The 18813-nt window shown below is 33.4% G+C and overlaps 1 protein-coding gene across 3 annotated transcripts; it reads left to right on the top strand.

Annotated features, from left to right (window-relative positions):
• Positions 1–3610: 3610 nt before the first annotated feature.
• Positions 3611–10845, top strand: LOC112784638 (uncharacterized). 3 transcript variants are annotated; one of them, XM_025827921.3, is made up of 7 exons: positions 3611–3743; positions 4681–4995; positions 5245–5353; positions 5561–5681; positions 5836–6678; positions 7318–9196; positions 10069–10845. In XM_025827921.3, the coding sequence occupies exons 2-7, from the start codon at positions 4800–4802 to the stop codon at positions 10506–10508; spliced, it is 3588 nt and encodes a 1195-aa protein (XP_025683706.1). In that variant the 5' UTR covers positions 3611–3743; positions 4681–4799; the 3' UTR covers positions 10509–10845. The 3 variants fall into 3 exon arrangements, with proteins under 3 accessions (XP_025683706.1, XP_025683705.1, XP_025683707.1); XM_025827920.3 differs by having other exon boundaries at positions 3741–4186; XM_025827922.3 differs by lacking the exon at positions 3611–3743 and adding an exon at positions 3894–4186 and having other exon boundaries at positions 4791–4995.
• Positions 10846–18813: the final 7968 nt, after the last annotated feature.

Here is an 18813-nt window from a genome sequence, read left to right as displayed (position 1 = left end):
ATAAAATATAAAGTATTTTTTAAATAAATTATAATAATATTTTAATATTTTATTAATATTAAAATAATAAATTAATTTTTAATTATTTTTAATGTTTTGTTTTAATTATATAAAATATTTAAAATATTTTTTATTTTGATAAATAATAATATATATTATTTTTAAATTTATTTTAAAAATACATGTTAAAATAAGTAAAGACACGTTGACATGTAATGATATTTAGGTGTATTTAAAAGTGTCTCGAAAATAATTTTTATTTTTTATTAATATACAGTTGGACACCACAAATACGCGTGTTGAATAAATATCGATAAATGTCGTATTCAAAATATATCTGACACGCAAACGCAGTAAGTCAGTAAAGTATGTGTACTTCATGGGATGAAATTATCTCCCACTTTAATCAATTTTAAATTGTAATATTTAGCTTAGATTATATTGTGTTAAGATATTTCTAATTGTATCATTGTTCAAAAATGACTCTTAGAATGGTGCATATGAGAATATCTTTTGGCTTGTGAGATTTTTGCCGTGCCAAAATCTATTGTTGCTTGGTCTATAGCCAACAATGGGTCAATCAAACATTTATTAAAATTTGGTATAATTAAATTATTTTGTCCCAAAAATTCACCGCAATGTATGTGTATCCCGAAGCTTTCGCATGTGTGAAAAAGGTCCAATAATCTCTGCTTTTTCAAGTTGGAAAGCACCGCAAGCATTAATGGAACATCTAACAACAACTACTATTCTATCACAAAAGTTAAATAAACAAATAATTTATTTATTTTTTTATTAACCATTCCAAATTTTAATTTTAAGTATTAAGTCAAAAATAATTATTCTTTAAATTTTTAGGCTATTAAAAGTAGGATTTAGTTAAATTCTTTAAAAAATCATGCTTTGGTTTATTTTATATAAATATTTAAGAATTAAAAACTTTTAAGATTTTTAATGTTAGTTTTCATCATAGTAATGATAATTTAAAATTGGTAATCCTTTCAATTGAAATAATTGTCAATTTAATCATTTACACACTATTTTAAAAATCTAAAATGAAGGATTACAAACTTTCTTTTTATTTGTAGCACAATATCTTTATTTAATAATTAATTTGAGATGTACATATTTTATTATTTATTGTACTTATTAAAATTGTGCAAAAAGTAAAGATAAAATATGCTTAAAAATTATTACATTGAAATTTAAGAATGAAAAATATATTAAATTTTATAAAAAAAATACCTAAAATAAGAAATATTGCAAACAAGGAATATATCTTAATAATAGGATTATAAGAGGCTATATATGAAATTGTGCATATAATAAAAATCCAATTAATTATATCACTTATTAAAATGAAAACGAAGAGACATCTAGCTACTCAAATTTATATATTTATTTTAAGTATTACTTGTTTTTAGAAATATTTACAGAAAAATATATCAAGGGTATTCCAGTTTTTATTTTACATAAAATATTAAAATAAAAACAAAAAATATTTTCTCAATCCAAAACAATGTCATTAGTGTGATTATTACTCTAAAATTAAAGCAAAAAGGAAACTAAAATTCATGCTACAAAAAGGGTAAAAAGATAGTGTCGAAATTTGATAATCCTATTGGGTCTACTTTACATGGAATATATTACTCATAATTAATAATTAATAATTAATCACTTTGAAGACACTATCCGTTTGACCTTATTCATGACTTAATTGTAAATCATTTTCGACAATTAAATAATGAAAAGACATATTTCCCATAACTCACTCATATGCAGTGAAGCATACAAAGAATACTTTGCACCTACAACACTTAAAGGCCATTGTTATTTCTGCACGGTACCTTTGGCGGCACAGCACGAACCGACAATAAAATAAAATAAAAAATAGAAAAGGAAAAGGAAACATTATTTAAAAATTTCTTTATTTTCTTTAGATACTAAATCCACGTCATGCATATGAAAGGTAGGAAATGAATCTTCTCAATTGTTAAAAAAAATTGACAATATAAAGTGTGATTTCTAATCTTTTATTGTTCTCTCTCATATTTATTCTTGATCCCACTTATAAATTAATGATAAGAGATCACACTTTACTCCCTCAATTGTTAAAAAAAAAAAAAGATTCATTGCCTAAAAGGTACAACCCTTAAACTAAACCTAATTATAATTTACATTATTTCGTTATGAACTATATGATACATAGATATTCACACGGACGATAGAATATCAAATATAAAAGATATATAAATTTTAAATTTTTATAAGATACAAACACACGATATATATATATATATATATTATTTTTTAGATAAATTGTAATAATATTTTAATATTTTATTAATATTAAAATATAAATTAATTTTTTAGTTGTTTTAATATATATTTTATTATAAAAAATATTTAAAATATTTTTTGTTTAAATAAATAATAATATATTTTATTTTTAAACTCATTTTAAAATTACATATTAAAAATAAAGTAAGACACGTTGACATCTGATAATATTTAGATGTGTTCAAGCGTGTCTGAAGAAGAATTTTTTATTTTTTTATTAAGACACGGTTAGAGATAGAAGATACACGTATCGGATGAGTGTCGATGAGTATCGTGTCCAAAATATATCTGACACGTAGACACGGTAACTCAACAAAAAGTGTTTGTGCTTTATAAGTTACGAAAGAAAAAATATTTTCTATTACTTATATTTAAGGTTGAATTACTCTACTAATATTTATAATTTTGTAATTAGACTTTTTTTTTCAATTGAGTCTATATATTATTTTTATTTTTATAGTTAAGTCCTTGCCAATGTAAAAAATATTAGAGTTAATATAATATTTTTTTGTAAATTAAAAGTAACTACAATTAATAATCTACTTAGATATTTGATAAATACATATTTTTTGAGAGAAATATTTCATTAATTTTAGTATTTTTGACACAATAAAAATCTAATTACAAAATTAAAAATAGTATAAAAACTCAATTAAAAAAATATAAAATCTAATTATAAATTTAATAAAACTATAAGAACTAACAAAATAATTAAACTTATATTTAATGTAGATTTAGTTATTCTATTAATTTTTATAATGCTATTAAATTTTAATTAGATTTTTATAGTTTTAAACTTTGTTTAAATAAAAAATTTAATTAAGTCTTTTTAATTATATTTTACTAAAAAATACAATTTATTTTTATATTTGATTAAACATGAGGTATAAAACATTCTAAAATCAAATATGTTAAGATTATTATATAAGCTTTTAATAATAAATAATAAGAATCTAACTATAAATTTTTATCTAATATAAAAATTAAGTTATAAATTTTAAAACTGTTACTCACAAATTAAAAAGTTGGTAAAATTATATAACAAAATAATCAAACTTATAACTTATCATACATTATCTATATTTAAATATTTATAAAATAATCTGCTTTTATTATTTTTCTAGTTCTAATCCTATGTTTACTTCTTTAAGAAACTAAATCAAAGGAAATTAATATAATTTCTCTTTTCTTAAAAAAAAAAAATCCATTTTGTTATATTATACTACTTTTTTAGTAAATAATTTATATGCTTAGACATCTCACCTGATCTGTACAACTAAGAAAGGCAGAAAAAGAAGCCACAAAAAGAAAAAGAAAAAAAAAAGAAAATAATAAAAAAAAAGGTTGGACACTTGCTGTTGAGAGAGGTAAGCAGCAAAATCCAACGACGACAAAGGTTTTGGGTATTATTCTCAAATTTCACTACCATAATTCTTAATAATAACAATTGTTTAATTTAATTTCGTTTTTGCATCATTATATAAGAACAGGACATTTTTCTTTTATATTTTATTTTTAATATTATATATATTTTTATTTTATTTTGTGTGTGAGAGTTTGTTGTAACCGTTGGATCACTTATTTGTTTTTCTTTTTCGATCTGTACTTTGGTGTTTGGGAGAAGAGTGAAGACTCATGAATGCTATAGATCCGAGTGTCTCATACAACATTCGTCGCATTATAATTCGCATTTAAGCTCTGTTTTTTTTTTATTGTTATTTTTTGTTTTTTTAATTTTCTGAACTTGACTTTGGGATCTTTAAGCGCACCCTACTCTTTCTAGTTTCTGTACTCTTTCACCAAGCTCTTATATTTTCAACCCAATTTTGACTTGGGAGGAGTTTCGGTAAGTCAAATTCCACTACCTGTTTGTGATTTTTTTGTTTGTTTTTTATTTTTTTTTCCAACCTCAATGGTGGCTTTTTAGGTTTCCAAAGTTCAATTCTTTGGTCTCAATTTGAACCCCACAATTGGGATCTGTTGCTGGCTAATGTTCTAGGGTTTTAGGGAGTGGAGGTGTCAAATTTTGGGGGTTTTTTGGGATGTTTGATGCGTGTTAATAGTGTTTACGCATTGCATTTTGAATGGCACAGTTGTTCCGTTGAGTCACTGTATTGGTAATCTGAATTTGCTTTAATTTGTTTTGAGATAATGGGGTTTTGTTGACTCAAGTCACACTCTGCTGCATGATACTGTGTAGTATTGGGTAATTAGAGAAGCAATTAGATTATTAATCTATTGAAGAATGAGCATATAACAAAAATGTAGGAAGAAATTTTTTGTTTTATTCATTTATTTGGGTTGTAAATGATTGATTGTTGGGGCTTGAATTTATTGTAGGGTTGAGCTTAATTAAAGGCCAAGGGTTGCTCATTGGGTATAGAGGGATTTTGAGTTTTGTTTTGATGGAGAGCTTGAGGTTGAGGTGATTTGGTCTTGCACTGAACTAGGTAGCGGAAATGCCGGCCTCCCCAGTGATGAGATACTCTCCTGGGAGGGAGCCAAGAACAGATGGTCACAAGCGGGGCCGTAGCCTCGAAGGAGGATTGCTCTTAAGGGAGAAAGATGACGATCTTGCTTTGTTTAGTGAAATGCAGACCAGAGAAAGGGAGAATTTTTTGCTTCAATCGTCCGACGACTTGGAAGACTCATTCCGTAATTTCCTATGCTGAGATCCTAAGGGATGTTTGTTAGTTTTTTTTTTTTACAGGAAAAAGTGAGGGGTAATGGAAGTCTTGTAGTTATAAATTTTACACTACAACTCCTTCAAAACCCTCGTTTCCCCTCCAAAATCTTAACTCAAACATTCCCTAAGGGAACATTGTGTTTATTTTTGGGTTCTGCCTTTGTGTAATGTAATGTTCATGCATTTGTTTCCTCTTTGTTGTGTGTTTTATTTTACAGCTACCAAGTTGAGACATTTTTCTGATGTCAACCTTGGAATCTCCATTCCGGGTCGAGGTCAAACTAGTGACTTGCTTAATGCTGATGGTGACAAGAATGACTATGATTGGTGGGTAGCATTCCTAATTTGGTACTCTACATTGTCAAATCACATTGAATTTTCTTACTATTTACTATTGTCATTTTTTATGCATTCCAATTCATTTACTTGGTTGGACAATAATTCAATTTTCTTGATCACAAAGCTTGAGATTAGTCAATTTCTGGTCATCACTGCTTAGTTCACTGATGTCAGTCTATATATTCATTTCTAAAGGTTATTGACACCCCCAGACACACCACTGTTTCCTTCATTAGATGATGAACAACCACCATTGAATATTCCCAGCAGAGGAAGGCCTCAGAGTAAACCTATTTCCATATCAAGATCTTCTACGGTGAGCTTTGAATACATTTGTAGTTAAGCTTATACACGGTTATATTTTTCAGGAAGAAAAAGGTTCCTCTCGAATTCTTTTTCTCATCTTGAAAAATGTTTTTGTGCTTTTACTTATCAAGCATCTTATGCCGGATGACCACCTCATCTATCAGATGGAGAAAAGTTACAGAAGCAGTAGGGGCAGTGCAAGCCCTAATCGTGCAAGTCCTAATCGTGCAAGTCCAAATCGTTTAAGTCCCTCCCCTCGTTCTGGAGCTAACACACTGCAATCAAGGGGAAGGCCATCGTCATTGCCAAATTCCAGTCCAACCCCAATTTCACAGTATGGTACTCCGTCTAGAAGACCATCTCCACCACCAAATAAACCCATGACACCTCCTTCTAGGTCTTCCATTACTACTCCCCGGAGGATGAGTACCGGCTCTAGTGGTCATGTAGTTTCATCGGGGAAGAGGGGGAATTCTCCAGTGAAGACAAATCGTGGAAATTCTGCATCACCAAAAATAAGGGCATGGCAAACTAATATTCCTGGATTCTCTTCTGAAGCACCTCCCAATCTTCGTACATCATTGGCTGATCGACCTTCATCATATGTGAGGGGTTCATCTCCGGCATCCAGAAACGGTAGGGGTTCATCTCCGGCATCCAGAAATGGTAGGGGTTCATCTCCGGCATCCAGAAATGGTAGGGGTTCATCTCCAGCATTCAGTAGGCAATCGATGTCACCAACTGCTTCTAGGAGCAGTAGCTCGTTTTATAGTCATGATCGAGATCAGTTTAGCTCACTGAGCAAAGGTTCTGTTGCATCATCTGGAGATGATGATCTAGACTCTTTGCAGTCCATCCCAGTGGGTAGCTTAGACACACTGGATTCCCGAAAGGCTGGTTCATTTTCAACAAACAGAACTCCTACCTTCTCCAAGAAATCAGCCAGGATTGTTTCCCCTAATTCTGCTCCTAAAAGATCATCATTTGACTCTGCTTTCCGGCAAATGGTATGTTTATCTAATTCTCCTATTGAACAGTGTTACTTTTTTAAACGAAATGTGTTAATTTTTCATGCCAGTTAGAAGTTGATACCTTTAGGGTAGTAATCCCTGAAGAAACGTGAACTCTCTCTCTCTCTCTCTCTCACACACACACACACACACACACGTGCATGCATAAGCAATCGCAGCACGAACATGTGCCCGCAAACTCGGCATCTCTTTTTTGACAGATCCCTTTTGATGCGAACTAGTTACAGAGGTGGCTTTAATTTGTGACTGAAGCAATATAGAATGGAAACTTAACCATTCTTCTGTACCACCTTCAACGACAATTTTGAAGTTATCGTTGTTTTTATGTATCTTTACATATTCTCTAGTGCTATAATTGTTATTTTTTGCTTGATTTCTGCAGCATGTTGTCTTTCCTATGTGCATGTATTTTTAATTGACCTTGATTGAACAAACTACTGTATGCTAATAGCTTCATATAGAGTCACAATTGAGTCCCCCCCTCCCCCCCTGCTGTCACATTCTTGCACCAACAAATAAATCCCCCTTTTGCCATGATTTCTTCTCGAATGCATTTTTCTTTTTGGATGTAACAAATCTACTTATTTTTATAATTACCTTTCAAATCATATGCAGGATAGAAAAAGTCCTCAAAACATGTTCCGGCCACTTTTATCAAGTGTTCCAAGTACAACCTTTTATGTTGGAAAAGGAAATTCAGCCCAACGCTCCCTTGTATCTAGGAATTCCTCTGTCACTACTAGCAGCAACGCAAGCTCTGATCAAGGTACAGGTTTTGCACTAGATATTGAAGGGAGTGACCACAATCAAGATGATATGGCTAGCGAAACTGACAAGATACTATACCCTGATATTCACGAAGAAGTGTTTGCCTTTGATAAAATTGATAAATTAAATGCCAATGTTGAGCATCAGACCAATACAGAAGCAATTGATGTCGTGCACAACGAAACTAGAGGACTTAAGGTTCTTGGTTCAACTGTATCTCCAGAGCCTGTTTATCATGGTGGTATTGACATTGTAGTCAATGAAGGCTCAGAATCTTCCCTTCTCATGGGTGACAATTCTGAAACTGGTAGTTTCGAAAATACAGCAATCTGTTCTCATTGTGGTTGCTCTTATGAGGCAGCTGATGAAGTTGAGAAGAATATTGGGATTTGTCCAGAATGCAGAAAGAAGACCACAGTTTTGAAAGCCATCATACTTGAGACAGCTTTGACTGTACCCGAAGATTCTTCAGGAATTTCTAGAAACAGGCCTGAAGAAGAAGCTTCAGCTACAACAAGCTCATCAAATGTTACTTCTAAACTGCCACAAGAAACTGATGTAGTTAATTTGAGGTTTCCCCATGGTGAACAGGAAGCTGAGGAAAGTCAAACATCATGCAGTGAACTAATCCAGGATCACTCACAAAGCAGATCTCTTGTTGGTTCACTGACAGAGGTAGATGGGCAGGTGTCTACAACGCCACTAGAAATGAACCAGTCAGAAGTTGATTGCAAGCCTCATGAGGAATTTGGTGATCAGCAATTGAACAACAGCGAGCGGCCAAATTTGAAAGTGGACTTCACAGAAGGTGCTGGTATTTCTGTATTGCTGAAAAGGTCGAACAGCCACAAAGGAACTGTAATTCAGGGCAGGTCCTTTTCTGCCTCAAGAATTTCTTATGATGATCTGTCTTTTTCAAGGGACAGTGTAACCAGTATTAGAAGCTCAACAAGGCAAGGTAGTTGTTCTGCCTCATCATCGGTTGATTTTAGCTCAACTAGACAGACAGAGTTTCGTGGTCAAAGGCAGTTGAGTAGCAGGAAACTAGACGTAGATTGTGGATATGACTTGAGGATCAAGGCTCCTAGTGCTGGTTCATCTTTCTCTGGAACCTCAAACCATTCTCACCATGGATTAGATCTCGCAACTCATGATAATTATCGCAAAACAGAATGTCGCTCTGTGGAGGACACATCCCAAGTTCTGCAAGAAAGATTAGCTTCAGAAAATGCAGTGACGGATGTAATTGATGCATCTTCTATAAGATCAATTGTTGAGGAAAATAAATTTGAAATTGATGATGGTGGCAGAGTAAATAGTGCTTCAGAATCTTTGAGCCAGACTGCTGGTGTTCAGTCTGAAGACAATTCAGTCGCTTCATTTCCAAATATTCGGGATTGTATTTCACATGAAAATGTTGAAGACCATCAAGATACTGAAAGGAGTGTACCAAATACAGAAACATTAGTCAAGGTTTCAGAGTCATCCTTTGATGAGAAAGAGGATGTGCAGGATGCTTTTCTTGCTACTAACAGTTCTACAATTACAGAAACAGAAATAGAAGGGAATTCTGAGAACAATACTGGTACAGTGAATGAAGATCTTTCCCAATTATCAAAGAGTTTCCCGGATGAGTTTCAGGAACCTCGTGCCCAAAATCCTTCCGATGATTGTGTTACAGCTTCTGTTTCAGAGATGAATGCCTCTGACTATTCCCATGGCATAGGTATGACATTTTTTGCATTGAGATGACAAATGAAAAGATATTGCAAATAAGTGACTCAGATGAAAATGCATGCTTCCCATATTCCTACTTTTCCTCTCCAAGATGTACTTATGCACATAATTCTTTTTGGTTTGTTTGAGATGACAAGGTTTGAACCAAAAATCTGATGCATACTAATCAAATCCCTCATCACTAGATCACTCCTATTGGCCTCACGCACATACTTCAGAGTTTGTGGTGTGGTAATCTTTAGAAGTTTATGAGAAGAAAAAAAATTCTTGAATTTGCTTTATTTGATACTATCATGAGTGATTTGGCTCTTCTAAAGTACAAAAGTTGGTAAAGTGAGATATTGAGGCAATAATATGATGATCTAATGCTGTTCAATATCGAATCTTGGTAGGTAGTTAAAAATTATAATGTCTTGAGAGATCGTTTCTTGATATATTTCCTCAAATGTAAAATAAATTACGACACTTCGGGGTGATGTTCCATATCTTTGTTTAGGGATTTTAATTTTGATGCCCATGCATTTGTGCTTTTAGAGGCATTATATTAAATGCAGATTCTGTCGTTTTAGAGTGCTTTTATGCTACTTTTTGAATATTACATATCACTGATTGTGTCTCATAAGTGCTGTACGAGAGTTGCCAAGCACTATATATAAACTTGTAGTTCTTTTCTTTTGTTGGGGATAGACGTTGATGCTGAGGAGGAGCCATAACTTGGAACAAGTTCATGGAGTTTGCTGTTGTGAAAATATTTCTGCTTCTCTACTTGGTGCTTGCAAAGTTGTAGTCTATTTTTCCACTGAAATCAATCAAAATGAATACATGCCCAATTTCTAATTGTTCTTTATTGTTTTATGGCAGAGGGATCAACAGTAACAGTGGAGTGTCAAGGTCCAGGGAACACAAGAAGCCTGACACTCGAAGAGGCGACTGATACCATACTTTTTTGCAGCTCTATTGTCCATGATCTTGCATATCAGGCTGCAACAATGGCAATGGAAAAGGAATTCTCTGACCCATTTGAAGGTTCTGAGCCAACAGTGACAGTATTGGGGAAACCCAATTCTGATAGGAAGGAAACTCGCAGCCGGACCATTGGCAAGCGCTCTATGAAATCCCACAAAGCAGCAGCCAGGCAAAGGAAGCTGGAAAGTGATGTCAAACCCCCTCCGGGAAAAATAACCGAAAACGACGAAAACATCAACGAGCCTTTCATGCGGAATGTCGGCATTCCTAACGAGGTGGATAGTACGAAGCCGCCCCCCAAGCTCGAGTCAAAGTGCAACTGCATCATAATGTGAGAATTTCTGCACCTTCACTTTGGCCTTTTTACACAGGAGAACTCAGCCAAGTGCTTGCACCTTAATGGTTTAGTTTTGAAGGCTGTTTGGGATAAATAACCATTGCCCAATTGGTTTATATGCTGGTTCCAATATATATTTTGTAACAAATGCCACGCTGTGTTTGACATAATTGTAAAGTAATTTTTTATTTTTCCCTTTTCTTTTTTCTTCTTTATCTTGGAGGATTGTTCCTGTGACCCCCTCTAGTTGCTGAATTACTGATTGTTATTTCCATCTCAATTGAGTGATCCATCAATGGAAGTGTGAAGTAGAAAAGCATTTATATTCGTTAAAATTGCTGTTTGTATTATAGTCCTTAATGTTATTCCTTTGTTTTGTTTTTGTTTACTTATTAGGGGGTGATAATGTCACTTTTAAATTGATTACACTATCTTTTAATTATATATTTGATTTTTTTTTCAAAATTATCCATAATTTTTAACTTTTTATGGATATGGTAAAAAAAAAATATGAGAAAATGTTGATATAACAATTAAGAATTGGAAATAGTTTTGAAAGAAGATAAAAAGTATAATTAAAAAGAAGTGATGTTATGAATTTGAACGTGTCATTATCATTTCTCGTTCATTATCTTCTATTCCTTTTATCTATTACTACAAAAAAAGGCAAATCTAAGCATTACAAGTCATATATATACAGTGTTTTTACTCTGCAGAAACTAATATTTAACTAACTCAATTCTAACTAACCAAACTGATCTAACCATAATAACTAATCTTGAACATTCTCTTCTTGAATCTTGACATTAGACTTTGTACTCCTAATACCCCTCAAACTCGAGTGAGGCTTGAACACACTCGAAGCTTGGGTTTCAGCCTATCAAAAGTACTAGCAGATAAAGGTTTAGTCAAGATATCTGCAATCTGATCTATCCTTGGGATGTGAATAATGTGAAAAGAATTTGTCTGAAGCTTGTCTCGAATAATTTGCGCATCCAATTGGAAGTGTTTAGTGCGATTATGCAGTACCCTTTTGCTGCTTTCCAGTGAGCCAGCAATGGAGAATGCATGAATTGACTAATTTTAGTGACTGCATATGATATATCTGAGCGTGTGATGGTCAAATACTGCAAGGAACCTACTACTATTCTATATAGTTTAGGATCTTCAAAACTTTCTGAACCTGTAGACATTAATTGAAGGGAAGAAACCATTGGTGTTGGTATAGGACTAGCCTCACACATGCCAATTTTAGATAAAAGATCATGAATGTACTTTCTTTGTGAAAGATGCAAATTTCCAAAATCAGTTTTGTGAACTTCTATGCCTAAGAAATAATTTAACTCATCAGGATCTTTTAAAGAGAAGACTTTATCAAGAGAGTGTATCATAGAATCCACTTCATAAGCATCACTGCCAGTGATGATATTGAATTTGAAGTATTCCTAACAAATAAACAAGTATCGGATTTTGTACTTTGAAAACCAAAAGATGTTAGAGTTGTGCTAAGCTTATTGAGCCATTCTCTAGGGGTTTGTTTTAAGCCATATAATGATTTATTTAGTTTACATACATGTTTAGAAGAGGATTGTTCAAAGCCAATTGGTTGCTTCATATATATGGTGTGATGCAAATCTCCATTAAGAAATACATTATTGAAATCAAACTGTCTTAAAATCCAGTTTTTAGACACTGCAATGCTTAATATTAAATGAATTGTAGTGGGTCTAATGACTGGACTGAATACTTGCTCAAAATCAAAACATTCCTCTTGATGGAAGCTTTGGGCAACAAGTCTAGCTTTATACTTTTGTATAGAGCCATCCAGGTGCCTTTTGATTGTAAATATCCATTTACAACCTATAATCTTACCATCTATAGGCTTTGGAACTATAGTCCAAGTGTTGGTTCTCATTAAAGCTTGGTATTCTTCTTCGGTAGCTTTCTGCCAAAGAGGAATTTTGAGGGCAACTGATGCTGATTTTGGAGGATATTCATCAAATTCTGAGTTTTGAAGGATTGTGGTAAAAATTTTGGGTTTTAAACTGTTGGTTTTTGATCTAGTAATCATAGGATGGACATTAATTGGAGAATTTTTATTTTTGATATGAGAATGATCAGAATTATCAATAGGAGGAAGTGAAATTTCTATATCTGAAATAGGTAGAATTGATGAATTTTGTTGAGGGACAAAATTTGGGGATGGAGGATCACTTATTATAATGTTATTAGGTAGAGGAGAGGAAGGATTGGTGGCAGGTTCTAAATGGCTTGAGCTAGAGGGCATAGTTGATGATGTAGGGGCAGAATGCTGCAAAGGAAGACTATGTGAAGTAAATAATGGTGAGTAATCATAATGTGGTACATCAGAAACAGATTTGTTATTGGTAGAATTATTAGTAAAAGAGTTGTAGATATGGAAAATCATTTTTATCGAATAAGACATGTCTAGAAATATAAATTTTGTCATTAGTGGACAGACATTTGTATCCTTTAAAACCAGGTGAATATCCTATAAAACACACTTATGAGATCTATGTTCAAGTTTGTTCTTAGTGTATGGCTTTAACTAGGGATAGCAAGCACTTCCAAAGATTCTCAGCATAGTATAATCTGGTTTGTGTGAAAAGATTAACTCATATGGTGATCTGTTATTCAAGGTTTTAGTTGGAATTTATTAACAAGGAAAGTGGCAGTAATCACAGCTTCATCCCAGTAAATTAAAGGCATGGAAACTGTAGAAAGCATAGTTAGACACATTTCCACTAAATACCTATTTAGCCAATTCATTTTGTTCTGGTGTATATGGGCATGAAAACCTATGATGAATGCCTTCCTGTATCAAGAAATCAATGAATTCATTGGAAGTATATTCAGTTCCATTATCAGATTGTAGTTCTTTGATTTTGCAATTAGTTAATTTTTCTATGTAAGACTTATACTGTGTAAAAGCTCTAAATACTTGAGATTTATGTGTCAGCAAATAACTGCAAGTAAATCGAGTGTATGCATCTATGAAAGTGACATAGTATCTATAACCAAAATGAGATGTAAGAGGTGCAGGTTCCCATACATCAGAATGCACAAGTTGTAATGGTATATAATAGACAATGTTAGAATCAGAAAAGGGAAACTTATGCATTTTTGCATTAGCACAGTTTTCACAAACATTGGGTGAGGAAATGGATTCATTTTTATTAAAATCAAAGGGAATATTACATTGAGAAAGAACTTGTCTAACAGTATTAGTGGTTGAGTGTCCAAGCCTCTTATGCCACAAGTTAAAGGAAGAACAAAGAGTAGTATGTAAAGTTGGAATCATGTTTAAAGATGCTGGTTTGGGTACAGTAATGTTGATAAACTTGTATAATCCACCATTCGTATAACCCTGCAGAAGAATCTTATGAGTGTATTCACATTTCGCAACACAGTATAAAGCATGAAATTGAAAATAAACCTTGTCTTCAGCAAATTTTGAAACACTTGCCAAATTCTTTGTAATTTCAGAACTGTGTATGAGTTTTTGTAAAGAAAACCACCTATTTATATCAAAAGAATAAAGGCAAGAACTACCAATATGTTGTATAGGGATACCTGCACCATTTTCAATTTGCACTTGATCATGTCCATTGTAATCTGATCCAGAGAGCATGTTAGAAGAATTTAGTGCCACATGATATGACGCACCAGAATCTGAGCAAATTGGTTTAACATATCATCATCTGTGAGAATAATAGTTTCAACTTCAAATAGTGTGTACAATTCTGGTTTGGAATTGATTGTTGTATAAAGCATCTGATATTCTTCATTCAACCCATCAAGAATAGCTTCAATCCGTTTTGTTGGCTTAAGAGGTTTTCCCAAAGCTGCTAAAGAATCTGCAATAGTCTTGATTTTAGAGATGTATTCTTTTGCTGTCAAACCTTGTTTCTTGGTCATCTTCAACTGTGCTTTCAGCTGTTTAATTCGGAATTTAGTGGATTCTGCAAAGTAGCTTTCAATTTTCTCCCAAATTTGATAAGAGAAAGTGCATCCTACCATTTTTGGGATACAAGCAGAATCCATAGAAGCCAGCAGCCAATAAATCAAATTCTGATCATCTTGAACCCATTGCTTGTATTGAGAAAATTCAATACCAGCTAATTGATCATCAGCTGCAGAAAATTGTTGGGGAATCCTTTCTTTAAACAAGTGATCTTCCAGAAGCTGACCTCGAATGGCAGCAAGTGACTGTTGTTGCCAAGTTCTATGATTATTCTCTCCCGACTTGTCTTGAATTGGATTGCATGGTTTCTGATTGAAGAATTGTTGAAAAATCTTATTGCTATTGTTGTTGTTGTTGGCAGGTGGCAGCCACATTGTGTGATGTGACTGAATCATTTGAAGGAGAAGCCATGGATCTTTATCCTAAGCTCTTTACTTGTGCAGCAAGAAACAATACTGAGAACAAAAAGAGATGAAGACTTGTGTTCAGAACTGAATATTAACTTTGCATTGCATTAAAACTAAAACTAAGGAACTAGTAGCATGTACAAGTCATGGTACAGAAACACAAAATTGTGTTTGGCAGATGCGACATTGACAAAGATATTGTGTCTAGAGACACTGAGTTAGTATATTTTGTGTCCATCCTAACAAAAAGGACATAGAGACACTAATAAGAGTCACAACTTATTTTTCTTTTTTTTTTCATTATTCTTGTTAATTTTTTTTTCATAATTATAATTTTTATTATTATATTTTTTCAAATTTTTTGAATGAAAAAAAAGTGAGAATAAATTAGATTTTTATAATTTGTTCTACTTTATTACCAAATAGAATACAAAAACACTCAATTCTGTCTCTGTCTTTTATGTCTTGTTTTTAGTGAAAATTTTTCAAAAACAAATGCAGCCATATATACATAGTGTTTTTACTCTGTTACACTACTCTGCAGGAATTAATATTTAAAATAATTCAATTCTAACTAACCAAACTGATTTAACCATAATAACTAATCTTAAATATTCTCTTCTTGAATCTTGACATCAGACTTTATACTCCTAACACTCTTTCATAAAGATGTTTGTGAAACCAAATCTTGTTTGGATGATTTTATTAAGATTATTTCAAATATGATACGAAGGTATTTTCATTTCATTTCTTATTTATTTATTTGCTATTGTGATATTCACCGTGGAAGATCCAATGTTCCAATCCAATGAGAATGACTGTGCATAAACGTATCTGAAAAACAAAGGCCTCTTCATGTAATTATGATTATGTTACTTGCACGGAAAAATGTTCAAAATTAAGACTTCATCTCATGAAGATTATAGTTTTTGAATGTCTCTCCTCTTGAGGAGAGTTTCTTCTTTCTTATTCTTACTTTTGTTTTACGCTTTCATGTTTATTTTTTTTATTTGTATATTTATTTTTTGTAAAATCAAATTATGATTTCGATATAAGCCACAAAAGGAATTATCATTTGAGAATATGCGATTAAAAAAAATCACAAGTCAAATGCATTAAGGTTTATGAAGTTGCGTTATGACTTATGAGTGATAATATATCTTTATCTAAGAGGTAATTAACAAGTAAACTACGAGTTTCTCCCTATCATTTTTCGAAAGGCTATGAGTCCAGAACAAAAATAATAAAATAGTTTCTAAATATTTGTTTTATGAAATATATTAATTTTTTCACTTAAAATAACACCACTTTAGGTTAAAAAGAAAAATATGAATTCCTTGAAAATCATATCATCTTGGATAAAAAAAATCATTATGTATTAATGGAATAATATTTCTATAATTAAATATAGATACAGTACTCAAGAATATTCTTATGTATATTTATTACTAGGATAAGAAATTATGTAATTATGTGCTAAAAATATAAACCTTTTTTGTATATAAATAATTTTAAGAATGACCTACAAACATGATCAAACAAGAGTCAAGTTCCTCTTAAAAGTATTGGGTAAAAGGATGGAACCCAAAAAAACACCTTGAGGAGTTGAATTTTTTTTTTTTTGTGGGAACTAAATTGGTGAAAGTAGATTGGTTGGATTTGGAGTGTAAAGAGTGTCATCTAGTTGAAAGAAAACCAAACTAGATGTCCCTTCACTAATGTCACATGTCATGAGTTTTAGTTTAACTTGTGGAAATCAACTTCTTCCATTGAGCAGTTGAAAAGACTTGAAATGACAGGAATACTTAAAAATATTTGGGATAAACCAAATATTAGACTATAACCATTGGACAATAGATTTCCTTTTCAAAATGGTTTTACACTATAAAAGGACCTCAAGCCACCTCTTTAAAGCACCTTGACCTTTACCTTTTTTCTAAAAAGGAAGAAGCTCAAAAACCCATCTTTTTCTCTCCCTAAAATTTCTCTCTTTGTTCTTCATTTCATTCATCACCTTCACGAGTAAAAGCTAGCATTCGGGTGTCCCACCAGAACATTCGACGACCATTAACCAACCCCTGTCCACTTTAAACAAAACTCATTCATCCTCTTGTGACATTAGAGGAGGTCTCAACACTTGTTCTCCACCTCTATTCCTTATTATTAGTTCTTGTATTGCTTATCTGTTATTAATAGAAGTGTTTTTCTCACAAGTATACTTACCCTGAATCTCTCATCTTAACCATTATTTTTCACTTAATCTATTTTTCACGAAACTCACCCGAATCACCTGCGCGACTCCACTGGGGAGGAACACTTCGACATGATGGCTGAATCTAGCAATACTCATCCTGGGCAGAATCGACCACCTAAGCGACGTTCAATAACCCCTTGGAACCTCAACCTCAGCTTGGGATCACCTCAAGATGAGGACAGGCACAACCAAGAAGAAGAACACATGGAGCAACAGAATCTGGGTGCATGAGGAGAAGGAGCTCATGCCTACGCGAATTTCTTCACACCCCATGTTGTAGGTACCGCTGGCATGCACACTCATGTAACTATCCCAGCTCATGTGTACAACTATATGATAGACAACCAAACAAAGATGCAAGCTTTGATCACGAAAATGATGGCTAGGGATCAAACGAGGTATAGAACCTCCTCACCGCCTCCATTCACAAATCAGGAGAATATGGAGGAAGACGAGAATACCCCGGTCACTCGTAGGGAGTTGGCGCGTATTCTAAAGGGTAAATGAGAAGCAAGTGAACCCACTTGGGAGATAAGTCCACCATTCGGGCATCATATTTTGGCAAAACCATACTCTAAGGGGTACCAACCACCTAGCTTTCGTAAATTTGATGGTACCGAAAGTGCCAAAGAACACATCCTGTCATTCTTGGACGACCTCGGGGTGTTTAGGAACCACCAGGAGCTCAAGATCAAGGAGTTCTCAAAATCACTGACAGGAAAGGCGTTCACGTGGTATTGCAAGTTGAAAGCCAATAGCATCAATACCTGGGAGCAATTAGAGACAGAGTTCTGCAACAAGTTCCTAGAAGAGGAACCCTCTATGCACATCATGGACTTAGGGAGAGTGAAACAGAGACAAAGAGAAGGATTGGTAGCATTCATCAAGAGATACAGAGATCAAGCTTTACTTTGTATAAACACTCTCCTAGAGCCACAGTTGGTGTACGGGTGTATTAGAAATGTGGAAAATGGATCCCAAATTTATCTTTCTATGAGCAACATAAACACTTTCTCTGAGCTCTTGTAGAGAGCATCTGACATAACCGAGGCAATGAAGCGCAATGGAAGGAGATCTAAAGAAGTTTCCCCTTTGGAGATGTGTGCCGCTGATGGCAGGGGCAGAAGGAGTTCCTATTCTAGGGGTGCTAAGAGAAACAGTCCTCCACCCCCGCTACCTCTCTCCAGAGCTTAGGCCATGGTTGTCGTAAACGGATGGTTTGAGGATGGAACATTAAACCCCATAATAGATAGAGAGCCACCAACACCTGAAGACTTGAGAGATCCAAGATATTGCATGGTGCACCGAAATAAGAGCCATAGGTTGACTGATTGTTATGTGGTGAGGACGATGTTTCATAGGCAAGTGAAGGAAGGGAAGATACTCCTAAATGGAGAACAAAACTAAGAAGGTGTAAAAAGCACTCCTTTTCCTCAACATGATGTTGGAATGGTAGGTGTTGAAGGAGAGGTAATGCTGACAGAGATCGTAGATGAAGCAGAAGGGATGGTCACTGATTCGGGTGGGTTTTGTGAGAAATAGATTAAGTGAAAAATAATGATTAATATGAGAGATTAGGGGTAAGTAAACTTGTGAGGAAGACACTTCTATTAATGGCAAATAAGCAATACAAGAACTAATAATGAGGAAGAGAGGT

This window comes from Arachis hypogaea, chromosome 20, assembly GCF_003086295.3.
Source record: "Arachis hypogaea cultivar Tifrunner chromosome 20, arahy.Tifrunner.gnm2.J5K5, whole genome shotgun sequence".
NCBI lineage: Eukaryota > Viridiplantae > Streptophyta > Magnoliopsida > Fabales > Fabaceae > Arachis > Arachis hypogaea.
This window is presented reverse-complemented; position numbering and strand designations above follow the sequence as displayed.

Coding starts and splice junctions, on each gene's coding strand:
- LOC112784638 (XM_025827921.3), top strand. CDS start 4,800: ATGCCGGCCTCCCCAGTGATGAGATACTCTCCTGGGAGGGAGCCAAGA. Junction 4,996..5,244: donor CGACTTGGAAGACTCATTCC/GTAATTTCCTAT, acceptor TTTATTTTACAG/CTACCAAGTTGAGACATTTT. Junction 9,197..10,068: donor TGACTATTCCCATGGCATAG/GTATGACATTTT, acceptor GTTTTATGGCAG/AGGGATCAACAGTAACAGTG.